The sequence below is a fragment of the Gouania willdenowi genome, chromosome 5, assembly GCF_900634775.1.
Source record: "Gouania willdenowi chromosome 5, fGouWil2.1, whole genome shotgun sequence".
Taxonomy (NCBI): domain Eukaryota; kingdom Metazoa; phylum Chordata; class Actinopteri; order Blenniiformes; family Gobiesocidae; genus Gouania; species Gouania willdenowi.
The window spans coordinates 30,626,776-30,642,016 of record NC_041048.1 but is presented as its reverse complement, the minus strand read 5'-3'; the positions used below and the strand labels follow the sequence as shown (position 1 = coordinate 30,642,016).

General features: G+C 36.3%; 2 protein-coding genes across 7 annotated transcripts in view; both read left to right on the top strand.

Annotated features, from left to right (window-relative positions):
* Positions 1 to 15,241, top strand: part of LOC114462870 (formin-like protein 20) — a 474,381-nt gene that overhangs the window by 213,263 nt on the left and 245,877 nt on the right. The gene's annotated exons all lie outside the window — the stretch shown is intronic.
* Positions 1 to 15,241, top strand: part of phactr3b (phosphatase and actin regulator 3b) — an 82,895-nt gene that overhangs the window by 66,002 nt on the left and 1,652 nt on the right. For all 5 annotated transcript variants that reach the window (XM_028445946.1, XM_028445947.1, XM_028445945.1 and 2 more), the window contains exons 9-12: positions 5,985 to 6,040; positions 10,838 to 10,899; positions 11,002 to 11,142; positions 13,600 to 13,676. In XM_028445946.1, the coding sequence (XP_028301747.1) occupies positions 5,985 to 6,040; positions 10,838 to 10,899; positions 11,002 to 11,142; positions 13,600 to 13,676 (336 nt within the window). The remainder of the gene's footprint in view (positions 1 to 5,984; positions 6,041 to 10,837; positions 10,900 to 11,001; positions 11,143 to 13,599; positions 13,677 to 15,241) is intronic.

Below are 15,241 nucleotides of genomic sequence, written 5' to 3'. Positions count from 1 at the left end.
TTAGAGTCCTAAAATTCCAGAAACAGAAGTTTATTTATTTATTTGTTAAAAGGGACAAAGAACTTTAATGGACATGAACATGTAAATGTGCGTAATCCCCGTCATGTGTTGTTGTGTACAACAGAATTTTTTTTATTTATGTTTTTTTTAAACAGAAGAAGAAAAAAAATAGACTACTTTCAAATCAGACAGCATGGACAGCATAGGCGGAGTTTGAGATTCTTACCGGGGGGGGCAAAAAAAAAAAAATATATATATATATATATATAGAGAGAGAGTGTCTCGAGATTCGTGCCAACCACAATGTGTGTAACAAACAATAATGCAAAAACGATTTGTAACATGATTGATAATGTTGACTACAAAAAATTGCATCGACGCATTGTTTAATGTTCTAAATTCATGATAAAATCAGGCCGACGGACACTTTCTGCTTTATTTTTGTGTAGTACCATACATGAACTGCTGCAATCCAAAATACAGCTTTAAGTGTTCAGCACGCTTTTGTAACTTAAAGAGAGAGTAAAAAAAAATAATGAGAGAGTAAAGTGGCTCAAATTAATATTTATGATGTTCCATATGCTATATCATACAACACTTGATACATGTGCTTTAGTATGGGAGATACACTTTAACATGGAGGGATGGACTTGCTGGCAATTGTAAATGTAAGTTAGACAACAAGCAGGATAGCATAAAAAGGATACATAAGGATTGGAAGCATTTAAAAGTCCAACAGCCTAGATTATGGCATTAAAAGTCTTTAACAACTTTACTCCACCTTTGCTGAACGCTGAATGCATGTGTACTCCTGTGGCAGGGGGATGCCAATTTTCTCGGGGAGGAGGGAGTAGATTGTAACAGCACCGCTCAATTCACCGCTTTGTATCCAGACATGCATGCACTGATTGCGGTGTTTGCTTGTTCGCTGTTTCAGCCATAGGTTTTCTCGGTTCATCACTACAAACAACCGACTCATGAGTCCACGCAGCACCCCGCGGTGTCCGCCATGTTGTAAACAAAGATCTGAGCTGCTACGGGAAGCCGGAGGGTCAAATGTCATAGAGCTGCTGTGGTCCTTTAAAATCAACTTTTTTACTTGATTTTATTTTGTGAACCTTTTAATTTTATATCGCCGTTTTTTGATTTCCAAGACACTGTGTTTTATGGCACTTCAAATATTTGTACACTATGAAACTTATATTAGGAATTGCTAAAACTGTAATGAAAACGTTTGACCACTGGGGGGGCAATGCCCCCCCCCTGCCCCACGCAAACTCAGACAGTACAATAAAATACAAAAACTTAAATATTACAACATTTAGCTGAGGACAGACCAGAAATAAAGTCACTATTGCAGCTAAAGTACAGATGATAAAGTGCTTTAGTGCAAATGTGGCCTATGATGTTGGACTCATTCCATTCCTCTTCACTTTTATTTCACGCTGACATTTCAATCAGCCCCTGCTCGTGCAGGCAGCTCATCGCTTTGAAACACTGGTGTTGTCATGAAAACGAAAAGTCTCTGAACAAATAGAGCATGTGAGCCTTAATGAGCTGCAATGGACTGTACACAAGTAGGTTGAGTGAAATCTTTGACTTTTAGTGTACTCCACCACACCCACATTTGGTTCTAGACAGTACATGGAAGACAGTGTTTTGTACTGAAGTTGACTTGATTCACCCTACAACCAGAGGCTGGAGCTATTGACCTGAAAAGTTTCCTGCTACAGAGCGACCATCCCATCATAGCTCCGCTCCATTTAGCACAATGACTCTAAACCAGCTGCCAATGATGCCATATCTGCATGGCTGTTTGGTCGTCCCAGTCACAGCTGACGCCATCACAAGACAGGTTTATTTTAAAACCACATTGGCAACATCAGATGACCAAATGTTGTGGCTCATCATTGTTGTGTATCTTAATTTTCCTGTGTGCATTTGTAACTGTAATCTTTTCAGAACCCTTAGAATAATTAAAATAAAAAAACGTAATAATAATAATACTTTATGTAACTACAACAACTTTAAAATATTAACGCAAATACTTTCAATGCTTTGCAAAGTCTTAAAATGTAAAGGGTTGAGCGTCATGTGAGTCACAAACATGTGAAACAACAATATTTATCTGCTGTGTGAAAATTATTGGATGCTTAAATTGTATCCATCAGAAGGTGCTGCACCTGCTAATAATAATAATAATAATAATAAAACAATACTTTTCAGCATCTTCGGGTCCCCTCAAATCAGTAGATAATAGGTAAAGAGATAAATGGTCATTTTTACAAGTTGTGTTCCAGGCTGAATAGAGACACCAAGTACTTTAGAGATTATTTGGTCATTTTAAAGATGATGCCTCCCTGACCGGTTGTGAGGGTTATCCTGCTCTGAAAAAATACACTATGTTCCCAGAAAAAGCTATTTCTCTTTTTTTTTTTTCTGTCAGCACATAAAGCCATTGAGCTTGTTAGGACAACGTCTCATCTCACATTCCTCCCATCCTGCTCTGTTCGGCTGCTTCGGCAAATATTATTCCCTGTTTTTCTCATTTGGAGAAAAGTTCTGATTGCTACAGTTTTTCTTTGTATCATATTATCTCAAAACAATCCTGGTAACCTCGGCGTTACCAGCAGCAGCCAATGCTGACCTACAAATGCAAAGGGTACTGGGAACACAGGCTTAGGGTTGCCAGGTTTGATCGTGGAGAGTTGTGTAACAGGTAACGATTTGATAAAAGATACACTTCAGATAAAACTACAAGATTAGTCTTATAGAGATGTATAATTGGTCTATTGACCAGGCAAGGGTTCCTTTCTTGAACAATCAGTTTTATATAGGCATGAAAAGAAGATATGCTAATATTAATTAACAAAACATTAAGTGATAGTGTTTGATGGGACAACACCTTCTGAAATGTATCCAAAAAAAAGGTTGTCAGTTTATGTTTTGACAAAACCAAGCAATTATAATACATATGAACTTATATTTAGCCCCTTCATAGATATTGTGCTTCTTGCGTGTCTGTGTTCTTCTTTCGAAGCCTTTGGGCTGCCTTGACAGCTGTGTGGCAAATGTGTTGGTAGTGAGTGTTTAGGGTGGGGGTGGATTTGTCCTACAAAGTAATGTCAGGAATCCTGAAATTCATCTGATGAGGAATGCTTAAGACTGACGAAGGCTAAACACAGTTTACCAAACTCAACTAAAGCTGCACGATCGCTATCACACGTGAATAATTTAACTTTTTTTGGCCAAGTGGCTGCATTTTGTCACTCTAAAGTTCTCATTACGGCTCTGATGATTAGTAAAGTGAATAATCAATCAGGTGTTTTCAAATCTGTTAATAATTTACTTATCTACCAGAAAAGAATGTAAAGTATTTGTTGTTCTTTACAGTTGGAATGGAGAGTTCTGTACAAATAAGATTAAGGTTGATTATCCGTGTTTTGTTGGACTTTGTCAAATTTTAATGAAAACTTATATAATGCTTTTCCGTGAAAGGGAACATAGTGTATAAGCACCCAAGAACATGCCCTGTTGCTAGATACAATTTAATGATTTCCAGCACCTCGACTGTTAAACAAACTCTAATACTGTTAAACTACCCAAATATTGATCAGAAGTTTAATGTTTAAACTAAAATAAATTTGCCTTATTAACTTTATTTACTAAATGCCCACTTTGGGGGATAAACTAATCAATCTGGCAACACCAGCTGTGAATTAGATAAAGTAAACATCATCCTGGGTCTACATTCACAAACAGATTTTATCAGTGCTTTATCAAAACTGCTGCTTATTGTACTTAATATAAACCCTTGGAATCTGGAAAGCTACGTATATACAGTGTCTAATACAGATTTAGGAACAACACATTTCTATTTTTAAGTCTTAGGTTTAGTCTGTATCCATAGTGTAATTTTTGTTTAGTTTGATCTAAATTTATAGAATTTAGAACTAAAAATAAATGATCTTTTTCAAGGATTCTATTACACAAACATCTTACATGTCCCACTTTTCCATTAACTTGCCTCTCATAATGAAATTATATCTGATTGGTTTTCATCTTTAAACACATTTTATATCCACCTGTTGTTAGCTGTAATTGTTTCCAATGAGTTGCATCACGTGATAGCACTCTGCAATAGTGAATTTATTCAGCTAGCCCTTGGTACATTTTAAATTCTTGGGTTCATTTCTTTTTTCTTTTTAGTATATGTTTTATTTAAAAGCTTAATTTTGCACTGTAATCTGTTTATATAATGTTGTTTTTTGAAAGTATTGCAAAATAAACAGATTTTCCCCCTAATATGATAAATAATTGTGATTATAATCGTGATTATCCTTTTGGCCATAATTGTGCAGCCCTAACTAAAACTCAATTGTTTGGCAGGTAACGCTGAGAGAAATGTTCCCTGCATTTAATCTGAAATCTTTAAATACAACTAAAGAGAATTGAAAAAAAAGTGCAATTTAAAAGAAGTAGAACATTTATGATATTGTTAGAGTTTTGAGATACTCTCGTATTCAATACCTGAGATTGCATACAGAGAGACATAGTCACAGGTTTTGCTTTGCTGAATTAATCAATTTATTACAGATGAACATAAAAAGAATCAACAACAACATCAAGGCCATAGGATATAACAGGCCCTCATCTAATGCACAGCTGTGGGCGTCAGGGTCGGCTCACTTTTTGAGCCTCTAACGTAAATCTCTCATTATATTTTATTATCTGGTGTTTCTCCTCCCTTGGCTCGCACATGGCTGCACGTGTGTCTTCTTTTGTTATGATACTAAGACATTTGTGATTGTCAGGGTTAAACATGAGCTCATCAAAGATATAGACATACACAAATTCTATAGGTCAAAGCACAGTTTTCAAAAGTTTAAATCTTACAGTATTTTTAATCAGCAGATGTTTTACATTTAGAAATCAAACAATCAGTTATTGTAGTTTGTTAAAGATGACATTTACTGCTGATATAAAGCAATACAAATTATGTTTAAGATTAATTGATTGATTATTATAATTTTATCATCATCTATTGTGTATGCTTATTTGATTTATTAGGGATATATATATATATATATATATATATATGAGTTGTTTAATGTGTATTAGGTTTAGTATTTAAAATATAATTATTCTTTAGATTTTGTGTACTTTGGTCAAACTCTCTTTTTTTTTAGTGTTAATCTGAGTGTCCCGGTTAAATCAGGATCTGATTTGTCTAATTTCATACGTACTTGCTTGTGTTATTGATAGATTTAGATGAAGTTGAAATCAGATGTTTTAAAACTATTTGTTCTGTAGGTTTTGAGAAAGTTGACCTGAATATATTTTATCATGGTTAAATAAGAGCTATGGGACATTTAATTATAGTATGTTAAAAAAAAAAAAAAAAGAAACCATTAATAATAATCTATATTTTCAATATGAAATCTAGCTTTATATTTTTTTTATATCTTATCAAAAGTTAGTCCTGTTCTGCTGCATAATTATTTCCCCTTCAAAAAAAAAAAAATAATAAAAAAAAATAGGAGAATTGTTTTTCTTTTTCTTTTTCATAAACTCAAAGACATTGTAACCACATGTTGAAAACTTGACATATTAAAGGTTGGCGTAAATTCTTGTACTACTTGGGGAAAACATGTGCGCGCGTGGGTGCTTGTGTGCGTGCAGCCTGTGTGTGCTTGGCCCCGCCCCCTCTCCACGCTGTGGTAAAAGAAAGCAGTCTGTGGTGAGTGAGTTAGTGTTTATTCAGCTCTGTCTCCTAACGTCTCTCTCTCTCTGGACTGGCGCTCAGCCCCACTTTTTCACCCTAATGTGGATTTTGGAGTTCTGTAAGAGCCTCTCTGACCCGGGGCTGGATGCCCGCTGTTTAGGACTGTGTTCTGCTGCTGAAGTGAAAAGACTTTAAAAAGACTTTGGTTAAAGTGGAGGAGAAAGATGGTCCAGAACGTAATCCTGGTGTTCTTCCGCAGGAGGCTGAGCCAGAGGCCCGCAGTGGAGGAGCTGGAGAGCCGCAACATCCTGAAGCGTGAGTTCTACAGACTACACCTTTAAATACTTTAAACTCTAACACCTTTAAATACTTTAAACTCTAACACCTTTAAATACTTTAAACTCTAACACCTTTAAATACTTTAAACTCTAACACCTTTAAACACTTTAAACTCTAACACCTTTAAACACTTTAAACTCTAACACCTTTAAACACTTTAAACTCTAACACCTTTAAACACTTTAAACTCTAACACCTTTAAACACTTTAAACTCTAACACCTTTAAACACTTTAAACTCTAACACCTTTAAACACTTTAAACTCTAACACCTTTAAACACTTTAAACTCTAACACGTTTAAACACTTTAAACTCTAACACGTTTAAACACTTTAAACTCTAACACGTTTAAACACTTTAAACTCTAACACGTTTAAACACTTTAAACTCTAACACATTTAAATACTTTAAACTCTAACACTTTAAACTCTAACACCTTTAAACACTTTAAACTCTAACACCTTTAAATACTTTAAACTCTAACACCTTTAAACACTTTAAACTCTAACACCTTTAAATACTTTTAAACTCTAACACATTTAAACACTTTAAACTCTAACACATTTAAACACTTTAAACTCTAACACCTTTAAACACTTTAAACTCTAACACCTTTAAATACTTTTAAACTCTAACACATTTAAACACTTTAAACTCTAACACATTTAAACACTTTAAACTCTAACACATTTAAACACTTTAAACTCTAACACGTTTAAACACTTTAAACTCTAACACGTTTAAACACTTTAAACTCTAACACGTTTAAACACTTTAAACTCTAACACATTTAAACACTTTAGTATTGGTTCCACACCAGGCAGTAGATGACTGGGAATGATTAAAAACTATAGAAACAATTCTGTTCAAGAGCCACTAAAAAACTGTTTCATTCCACTTATTTACAAAATGAGATTCTTTAAAATATGTGTTATCACTCATTCATTACGCTCTATACTATAGTTATTTTATAGTATTCTGAGCAAAATGTTGTAGTCGGTCAAAGGGGGGCTTGAAAGGGGGTATTTGAGCCAAAAAAAACTTTGAGAACCACTGATCTAGCTCAAGGGTCTTAAATTATTTTTAGTTCAGGGGCCAAATACGATGCAGTTTGATCTCAAGCGGGCCACAGAAAACTGGTAAACGGGTAAATTAAACATTATTGTGCCCTAGTTTGCACTTCTACATAAACATAAAATACAAAATATATAAGAAACTGTGATAGATATCAACAGGATCTTCACTTAGAATTTCCTAGATTTTGCGAATAACTAAATTTGTCATCATTTGAGGAACATTTTACAAATCTGTAAGAATTTTGAGTTTTTTTAACTGTTTAACATTAAAAATGGCTGTTTTTAACTTGTTTCATATAAGCATCAGGACAACTGTGAGCCTCAAATATTGTCGAGTTTCATTTATACAAGGATTCTATTTTTTTCTTTCTTTCTTTTTGCTTTTGCGGGCCGGATTGGGCCCCCGGACCATGATTTTGACACATATGATCTAGCTGGACATGGACCCATGAATGGGTATTCTGTTGCTTTTCCAATTTTGTTTGCTTAAAAAAACATCCTAATATCCCTAATAGCCTGTAGCCTCATATTACAGTATATAGTGGAGGTAAAAATACATGAAGGAAGAATATTGCCAAATTAGTATTTCCATTAGCTCCTTCTTAATGTACAAGAGGCTTTGGTGTTAGTGAACTGGCTTGGTTAACCTGTTCTTTGAAGTAAGGATTTTAATAAAAAACAGTGCAAACTTCGCTAAGTATCAGATAAACCTTTTTTGCCAGATATTGCCAGGTATCTGGATCATTTATCCTGATAATGGTTCCCTGATCAATCACTTTTGTAAGGCATTTCTAGCCCCATTAAAAAAAAAAATTTGTACGTGTTTCGCTTTTTCTGCTGCTGTTGTTCTTTACTAATTTATGTATAGTATGTCCCGCAGCCTTACATTTTGCACTATTAACCTATGTTGGTATTTATTGTTTGTCTTACTGTCTGCTCTCCTATTGGGCTGCTGCAACATGTGAATTCCCCCTCTGGGGATAAATAAAGGTCTATTCTATTCTATTAACAATACAGTAGGTCAAATTGTATGTGCATCCCCATTCCCCTACCCCCCCCCACCCCCCCGAAAAATCTCATTAAAATCGATTGATCCGCATGAAACTTGCTGAGGTAATTGAAGAACCAACCTGCCTTATCTGAGTCAAATTTCCTAAAGAAAGGTCAATTATGAACCGTATATGAATTTTTAAAATTTAGCTAATAATGAGAGAGGGATATAGAATCAGTATGGAATCTTCCCTGGCATAAGGCCTATCTTAAAATTTTGTCAAAATCTCTTAAGTACTTTTGACATAATCCTGCTAACAGACAAACTAATAAATGAACGCCGGTGAAAATATAAATAACTATAGCCCAGAATGAGCTAGCTTTGAGTGTAGAGAACATTCAAGTAAAAATAGACACGTTTTCACTGCTTCATTAATCATAGCATAATCTATAAATCCATATGGCCAGTAGTATTTGGTGAGTATTACATCAGGGCTTCATTTAACTAGGAACAGGCTTACAATTTCCCAATTTTCCCTCCCTCGCTCGCCCTCTCTCTCTCTCTGCTCTGTAACGTGCTAAGGCGTAAACACGGACTCATCTCCATCAGTCCTGTCACGCAGCACCAACACATGCCTGGAGGTATTGCTTACATTTGTGTCAAGAAGTATAAGGAGTGGGACTCACGAGCACTTTACTCAGCAGCTCTGATGGAATTTCACTTGGACTCTGCTTATTAGTGTTTGTACTTTACATTAGGAATGCAACAATGTCTAAATTTCACAGTACCATATTGTCAGGCCAACAGGATTGGGGTCAATTACATTTTTTCAGTTACAATTATGTTCTCAATTACCCCAGTTCAATTAAAATTCAATTACGATTATAGTTACCAGCGTTTTTTCCAATAACAATTAAATTACAATTGTTTTTTTTATCCTCCGAGTCAATTACAATGATGTCCTCAATTACGGAGCCTGAAATAAATAACCTAATAAAACATAACCTTTCTCTTGTGGTTGCTTTCTGTTAGCATATCATATGCTAATGGGTCATAAATCAGCTGTAAAATACACTAAAGGCAGTGGCTATCTGTATGGTTGCCGTATCAATATACCAACATTCTATCTGTACGCAGCGCCCCTCCTTGACCAGTTTAGGTCATGTGATAGGTCAGTCATTGGCCAGTTAGGTCACGTGACTAAGACTAAACCTAATCCTAACCGCTGAGATGCTACGTACTTGTACTTCAGTAAATGTACCAATGGCACCGGGGGTGTTCCGTACGGCAACCGTAAGAATAGACACTTTCTACACTAAAAACAAATATCTATCATCTAATTTATGTCCTATGTATTGGTTGCCTTGTTAGACTGTACATAGAACTGTAACATATGGTTCCCCAGTTTTGCATTAATTTATAATTGACAATTTTTATAGAATTTTCATGGCAATTACAAAGTCAGTTATCTGAACTCAATTACAATTTAATTACGATTATTAAAAAATTACAATTATAATTATAACATAATTGTAATTAATTATCAATTACACAATTACAATTATAATTTACCCCAAACCTTGCAGGCCACAGTATGATATTATTGCTGACAGTATTCTAAATAAAAAAGATGATGTGGAAAAAATGCCATAGTGTAAATTTGAAATGATAAGTGCCGGAACACATGCTCTAATGTTCTTATCATATTTATTTAGTCTCTTTAGGATGTGGTGGCCAATTTTTATGATTGTTGTTGCAGCCTAAAACTCTTGATTTTGTGGCAGCTTTTAAAAAAAAATGACAGCAAAAGTTGTGACATTATTATTATATATTATTATAGGGATGCATGATATTGGATCTTTTTGCTTTTTGCCAATATCCAATATGCTTATATTTTACAACTCATTTGGCTGTGTAGAGACAATCTAGTTTCTGTCTTGGAATTAACATTCTGAATTATTCTGCAGACTCTATCATGTTGGCCCTCTGGCAAATACACTCATTAAGACAGAGCTGAAAAATAATGATGTAATATTGGTAAGAATTCGTTGTGCGAAAAAAAATACTTACGTTTTGTAAAACATGTCATATTTAGTCGTAACAATCCTTTTCAAACAAAACTATGAAGATTTTTGCAGCCTATCTTACTTCAAACTAGTTGTATTTACCTAAAGTTTGTATTTGAGTGGTAATAACTGCATTTTTACAAGGTCCAAGCATTCTGTCATAGCTATAAATCTGTAAATGTAGCGAATCATTCTACTTTGAGATTAAGTGCATCTAATCTCTATTGATTTACAAACACTCCTGCTGTTTGCTCCCCACACACAAGGTGGCAGTGCTTAGTCATGCCTTTTCACAGCCGAAGAGGCATCTATGAATATGATGCCTATGGGTTGATAAAAGAAAGCAAAGGCTGTTATTTTATTGGGTAATTATATCAGTGGAATGGCTGATGTCCGATACCTAATTCTAAAGCCAATATCAGCTGATTATGGATAACGTAGTGATAATACCATGCTCACTTTACAGCCACACAGAAGTACAGCAGATATTAGGAGAAATGTTAGGATTGTTGGGAAATATGAGGAGCTGTAGACGTTGTCACATTATGTCTCAGCTGTACAATAGGACAGATCACAAAGGATCTAAAAAAGATTATTCAAAAAGTTTGGATTGCAATCGTGTTGGTTTCTTTGTCTTCAGAGAGAAACGACCAAACGGAGCAGGAGGAGAGAAGGGAAATCAAACAGCGGCTCAACAGGAAGGTACGTGTCTGCTTCCTAAAAAAGGCCCACAAAAGGAGCATTTCCCAGTTTGAGCAGAATCATGATACCTGGCACGTCTCTGCTTCCTTCCTTGCTCTCCAGCTGAACCAGCGGCCAACGGTAGACGAGCTGAGGGATCGGAAGATCCTGATCCGTTTTAGTGATTACGTGGAGGTGGCCAAAGCTCAGGACTATGACAGGCGTGCAGACAAGCCCTGGACCAGACTGTCAGCTGCTGACAAGGTAAGAGAACCACACACCCCTCACTGCCTGTATAAAAAGGCTGCAATGATTAGTCGACATCATTGATAATGTTGACTACAAACATTTTTTGATGCATATTTTATAGCGTTGTTTAATCTTGTAAATGAAGGATAAAATCCAGCCCGCGGCCACTTCCTGCTTTCTTTCTGCTAAAGTACCTTACACTGAGTTCTAGGAACAGTGTTGTGCTACAACCTTTTGTAAGTAAACAGTGAAGAAGAATGGCGGAACGAGGAAAAAACTGAAGAAGCTTAAAGTACGGTGGCTGGGAAGTGTCAGGTGAATGCATTTACAGAAACGAACACGACTGCAAACAGGTCACAACACGAATGCAAACCAGCCACAACGGAAGTGTTTCCGACGGACCGGTATTACAGTCGGACGGGTATTATGATATGATAGCCTGATATGAAAAATATAAGAGTATCCAAATCAACTTTCACTTACTTTCATACGCGTTTCGATGTCTTCTTCTTGTTCTTCTCTGTTCTGGTGGGTTAAAAACATCCGCCAGAAACGTGTCCGTCTGTAATACCGGTCCGTCGGAAACACTTCCGTTGTAGCCATTTTGCATTCGTGTTGTGACCTTTTTGCATTTGTGTTCATTTCTTTAAATGCATTCACCTGACACTTCCCGGCCACCGGGTTTCCGCAACGGAAGTGTTTCCGTGCATCAGGTAGAAATGTGTGTGGCCTAATTCTCTTTAGTTTATAGTGCTTCATCACCCAGTAGCATTAAAAAAAATTTAAAATGAATATTTATTTTTTCTCAAATCCTGCCCTGTGCTCCTTTATCACAACCTAGAGTTTCTAAAGCTTAGATACACAGAGGAAGGGACACCCCAAACAAAACCACAGCGGAGCTCCGGTTTGTACATGGACCGAGAGAGTGACATCACTGTACCGCCGATATTTACCCAATCTTTTATTTCTAATCACATGCAAATGTGTTTGTTACCCGACAGTTTGTAATTCCAATAGGTATTATGTCTGTGTGTACTTCTGAAAGCACGTTTAGCACTGCACTCATCAGTGAGTTAGTGGTGTAACCTCCTGCTGATACTAGTCTTTATTCTGAACAGTAAACCTCTTTAATTTGTTACAGGGTCCCCACGGTCATGAAATTCCTGGAAAAGTTATGGAATTTGGAAAAAAAAATGGTTTTCTCATCTTGAAAAGTCATTGAATAAATTAACTGTTTTGGAAAAGTTCTGGAAATATAGCCTATTGTATTTTAATGTTTAAAATCCAGCCTCCGCTATTACTATTGGATGTTAAGCAAGTCCCTTAACCCTAACACATTGTTGTTTTATTTGGATAAAAGTGTGTGCTAATTGAAATTGTAATCTTATAATCGTATAATTAAACATGCTAGCACTTAGTTAGTTGTTGTTTAATGTTACATTCAATAGCTCATGCAGTGTTATTTAAAAAATCTTGCAAAATGGGTGTCGAAGGCGCCCATTTTTGTGTGATGCTATATAATAGATAAGTGACACAACTTGCATTTTTTGTGCCATATTTTTGCTACTAACCATGGCACACTGTCAGACCTCTGTAAACAGAAGGTTTTCCTTGCCGCCATGATGAATTCATGTTGGGTGTGGGATACATATGTATGTGTATATACGTATATATGCATATGTGTGTATCCATAAAATGAAGAGTCCGTCCTTAAGACTGCTCTACTGTAAAGTGCCTTGAGATACCATTGGTTATGATTTGGCGCTATACAAATAAAGATTGATTGATTGATTGATTGTTAGCACTAGGTTCGTGCATTTTTGGTAGAATAGATCTTAGCGGTTCAGACCTATAGGAATTAGGTAAATCATTTTGGAAATGTGAAAAAAGTGTGGGAACCCTGTTATAATCAACTACAGTATGTGATATGTAAAACATGCTGTCAGTACAACAGGGACAAGTTCACAGGTGGAAGGATTTAAGCAGGTGCGCTAAAAAAGCAGTCCATAATATGCGCTTCAAAACCAATCAATAATTGTGACTAGTAAGTAAATAACGTTTATTTATCCACTCATTCACATTCACACACCAATGAGAGCTGCCATGCAAGGCGCTAGTCAACCACTGGGAGCAACATGGGGTTCAGGGTCTTGCCCAAGGACACTTTGACACATAGACCGGGATCGAACCCCCAACCTCTCGAACAGAGGACTAGTCAACTAATGGAAAAAATAATGGATAATACTAGATTAGTCTACTACAAAAATCATAGTTAGTTGCAGCTCTAATGTGTGTGCGTGCGTGCGTGTGTACACATGCACGCACTGGCAATTAGGACATCTAGTAAAGAACAGCTGCCTCTAATCAGTGCAGGTCTCAGTCCTCGCACCCAACCCCTCCAACCTGACTCCTGATGTTTGTTGCATCACAGCACCTGAGCTTCTGCTTCACTGTGCTCTTGTTGTTCCACAGGCGGCGATTCGGAAGGAGCTAAACGAGTTCAAGAGCACTGAGATGGAGGTCCACACCTCGAGCAAGCATCTGACAAGGTCAGCATCACTGTTGGCTTCACCATTTACTACAGTGTGTAAAAGAACAGATGATGAGGATCTTTCCTTTTTTTACGCAACCGCACTTTTATAACAGTCTGCATATATTGATTGATTCCATTTTATGTTGACATCGCAGTTACATTAGTAACCCAGATGTATTGTTTTGAGTGTGTTAGCACCTGCTAATTTACAACACCTGTTCACAGGAGGCTTTTAAAAAGGTTAAAAGTAACAGAAATATTAAGAAAATAGGGAGGAAATTTGCACTGCACAAAACATTACAAAAAGAAAAGCAATATTCAAAGTTAAATACAGTCATTAGTCACAGGGCAGAGGCAACGCGGGCAATCGAGAAACCAGTTAAAACTATTAACGTGAACACTGTTCTTTTGATTTTAGCCATTTTTCTTCAGTCCATTGTTAAAAGCATTGACACTAGTGTCTAATTTTAGACGCGTGGGTAGAGAGGTCCACAGTTTTACTCCTTTTACGGAGAGAGCAGACTGACCAAAGAAGTCAGTCCTCGCTGGTGGAGGCTTGTGTGGTCGCTCTGACACCTGGTGGCCAGTTTATGAAACAGTTGTGACTCATGATTGTTCAGACATTTAAAAAACAACTTAAGAGTGCAAAAATTCATAAAGTTGTCAAAGGTAAGGAGGTTGTGTTTTCTTAACATGCGGCAGTGATGTCATCTCATTGGTTTCTGAACCATCATTTTTATTGCCTGCTTGTATATTAAGATTATAGGTTTTTTGTGTGGTAGAGGAAGCTTGTGACCATGATGTGATGCAATATGACAGATGAGATGCAATCATTGCATGCATGTACAGTTTTGCTGCTTGATGGGACAGATTCCTTGAGTATTATAAACATACTCAACCCAAATCTAATGCTGCATATATAATAAAAAAGCACTTTAAACACATGGTTGTGGAGGTCGACATGTTTGACAAAGAGATTACGCAATGTGCATCATTCAAGTTTAAAGGCCTCCGATGGTTACTTTTAAGGCATTTTTCTTGTTTATCTTGAAGGCATGCGTGGCTCTGTAGTAAGATGGCTGACAGTGGCAAAGTCCCATGCCTTGTTTTCTGTCCAAGGAACTGGATGACACGTAACTAAGCGCTCAGATAAGCGTCAGATAATGTTTCACCATAGACTTTTTATGGCACCTGAAATACAGAGTTAGCCTGACGGGACGACAACATGATATGCAAACTGTTGGCTGATAGCGATGCCCACATACAGTATAAAGGTAATAGGGCTGCAAGGGGGCAGAACATTTTCTGTAAATTAAATTTCCACATAAACTTTAGCTCAGGAATTTAGGGAATTAACAAAAATAGAAACTTTTAATGAGAAATACTTATTTGAATTAAGTAAACCTGACACAAACAGCTGCATTAAATTCATACATAGATAGTAACATCCATGTAAATAATACTGTTTAAAAAACATAACATTTTCAACACATTTAGTTGTAAGTAGAACTCAACAATTATTCAAGTTTTGTAAGCATGTTGTTTTTAGGACTTATGTAATACAACTGATACCAATTACTG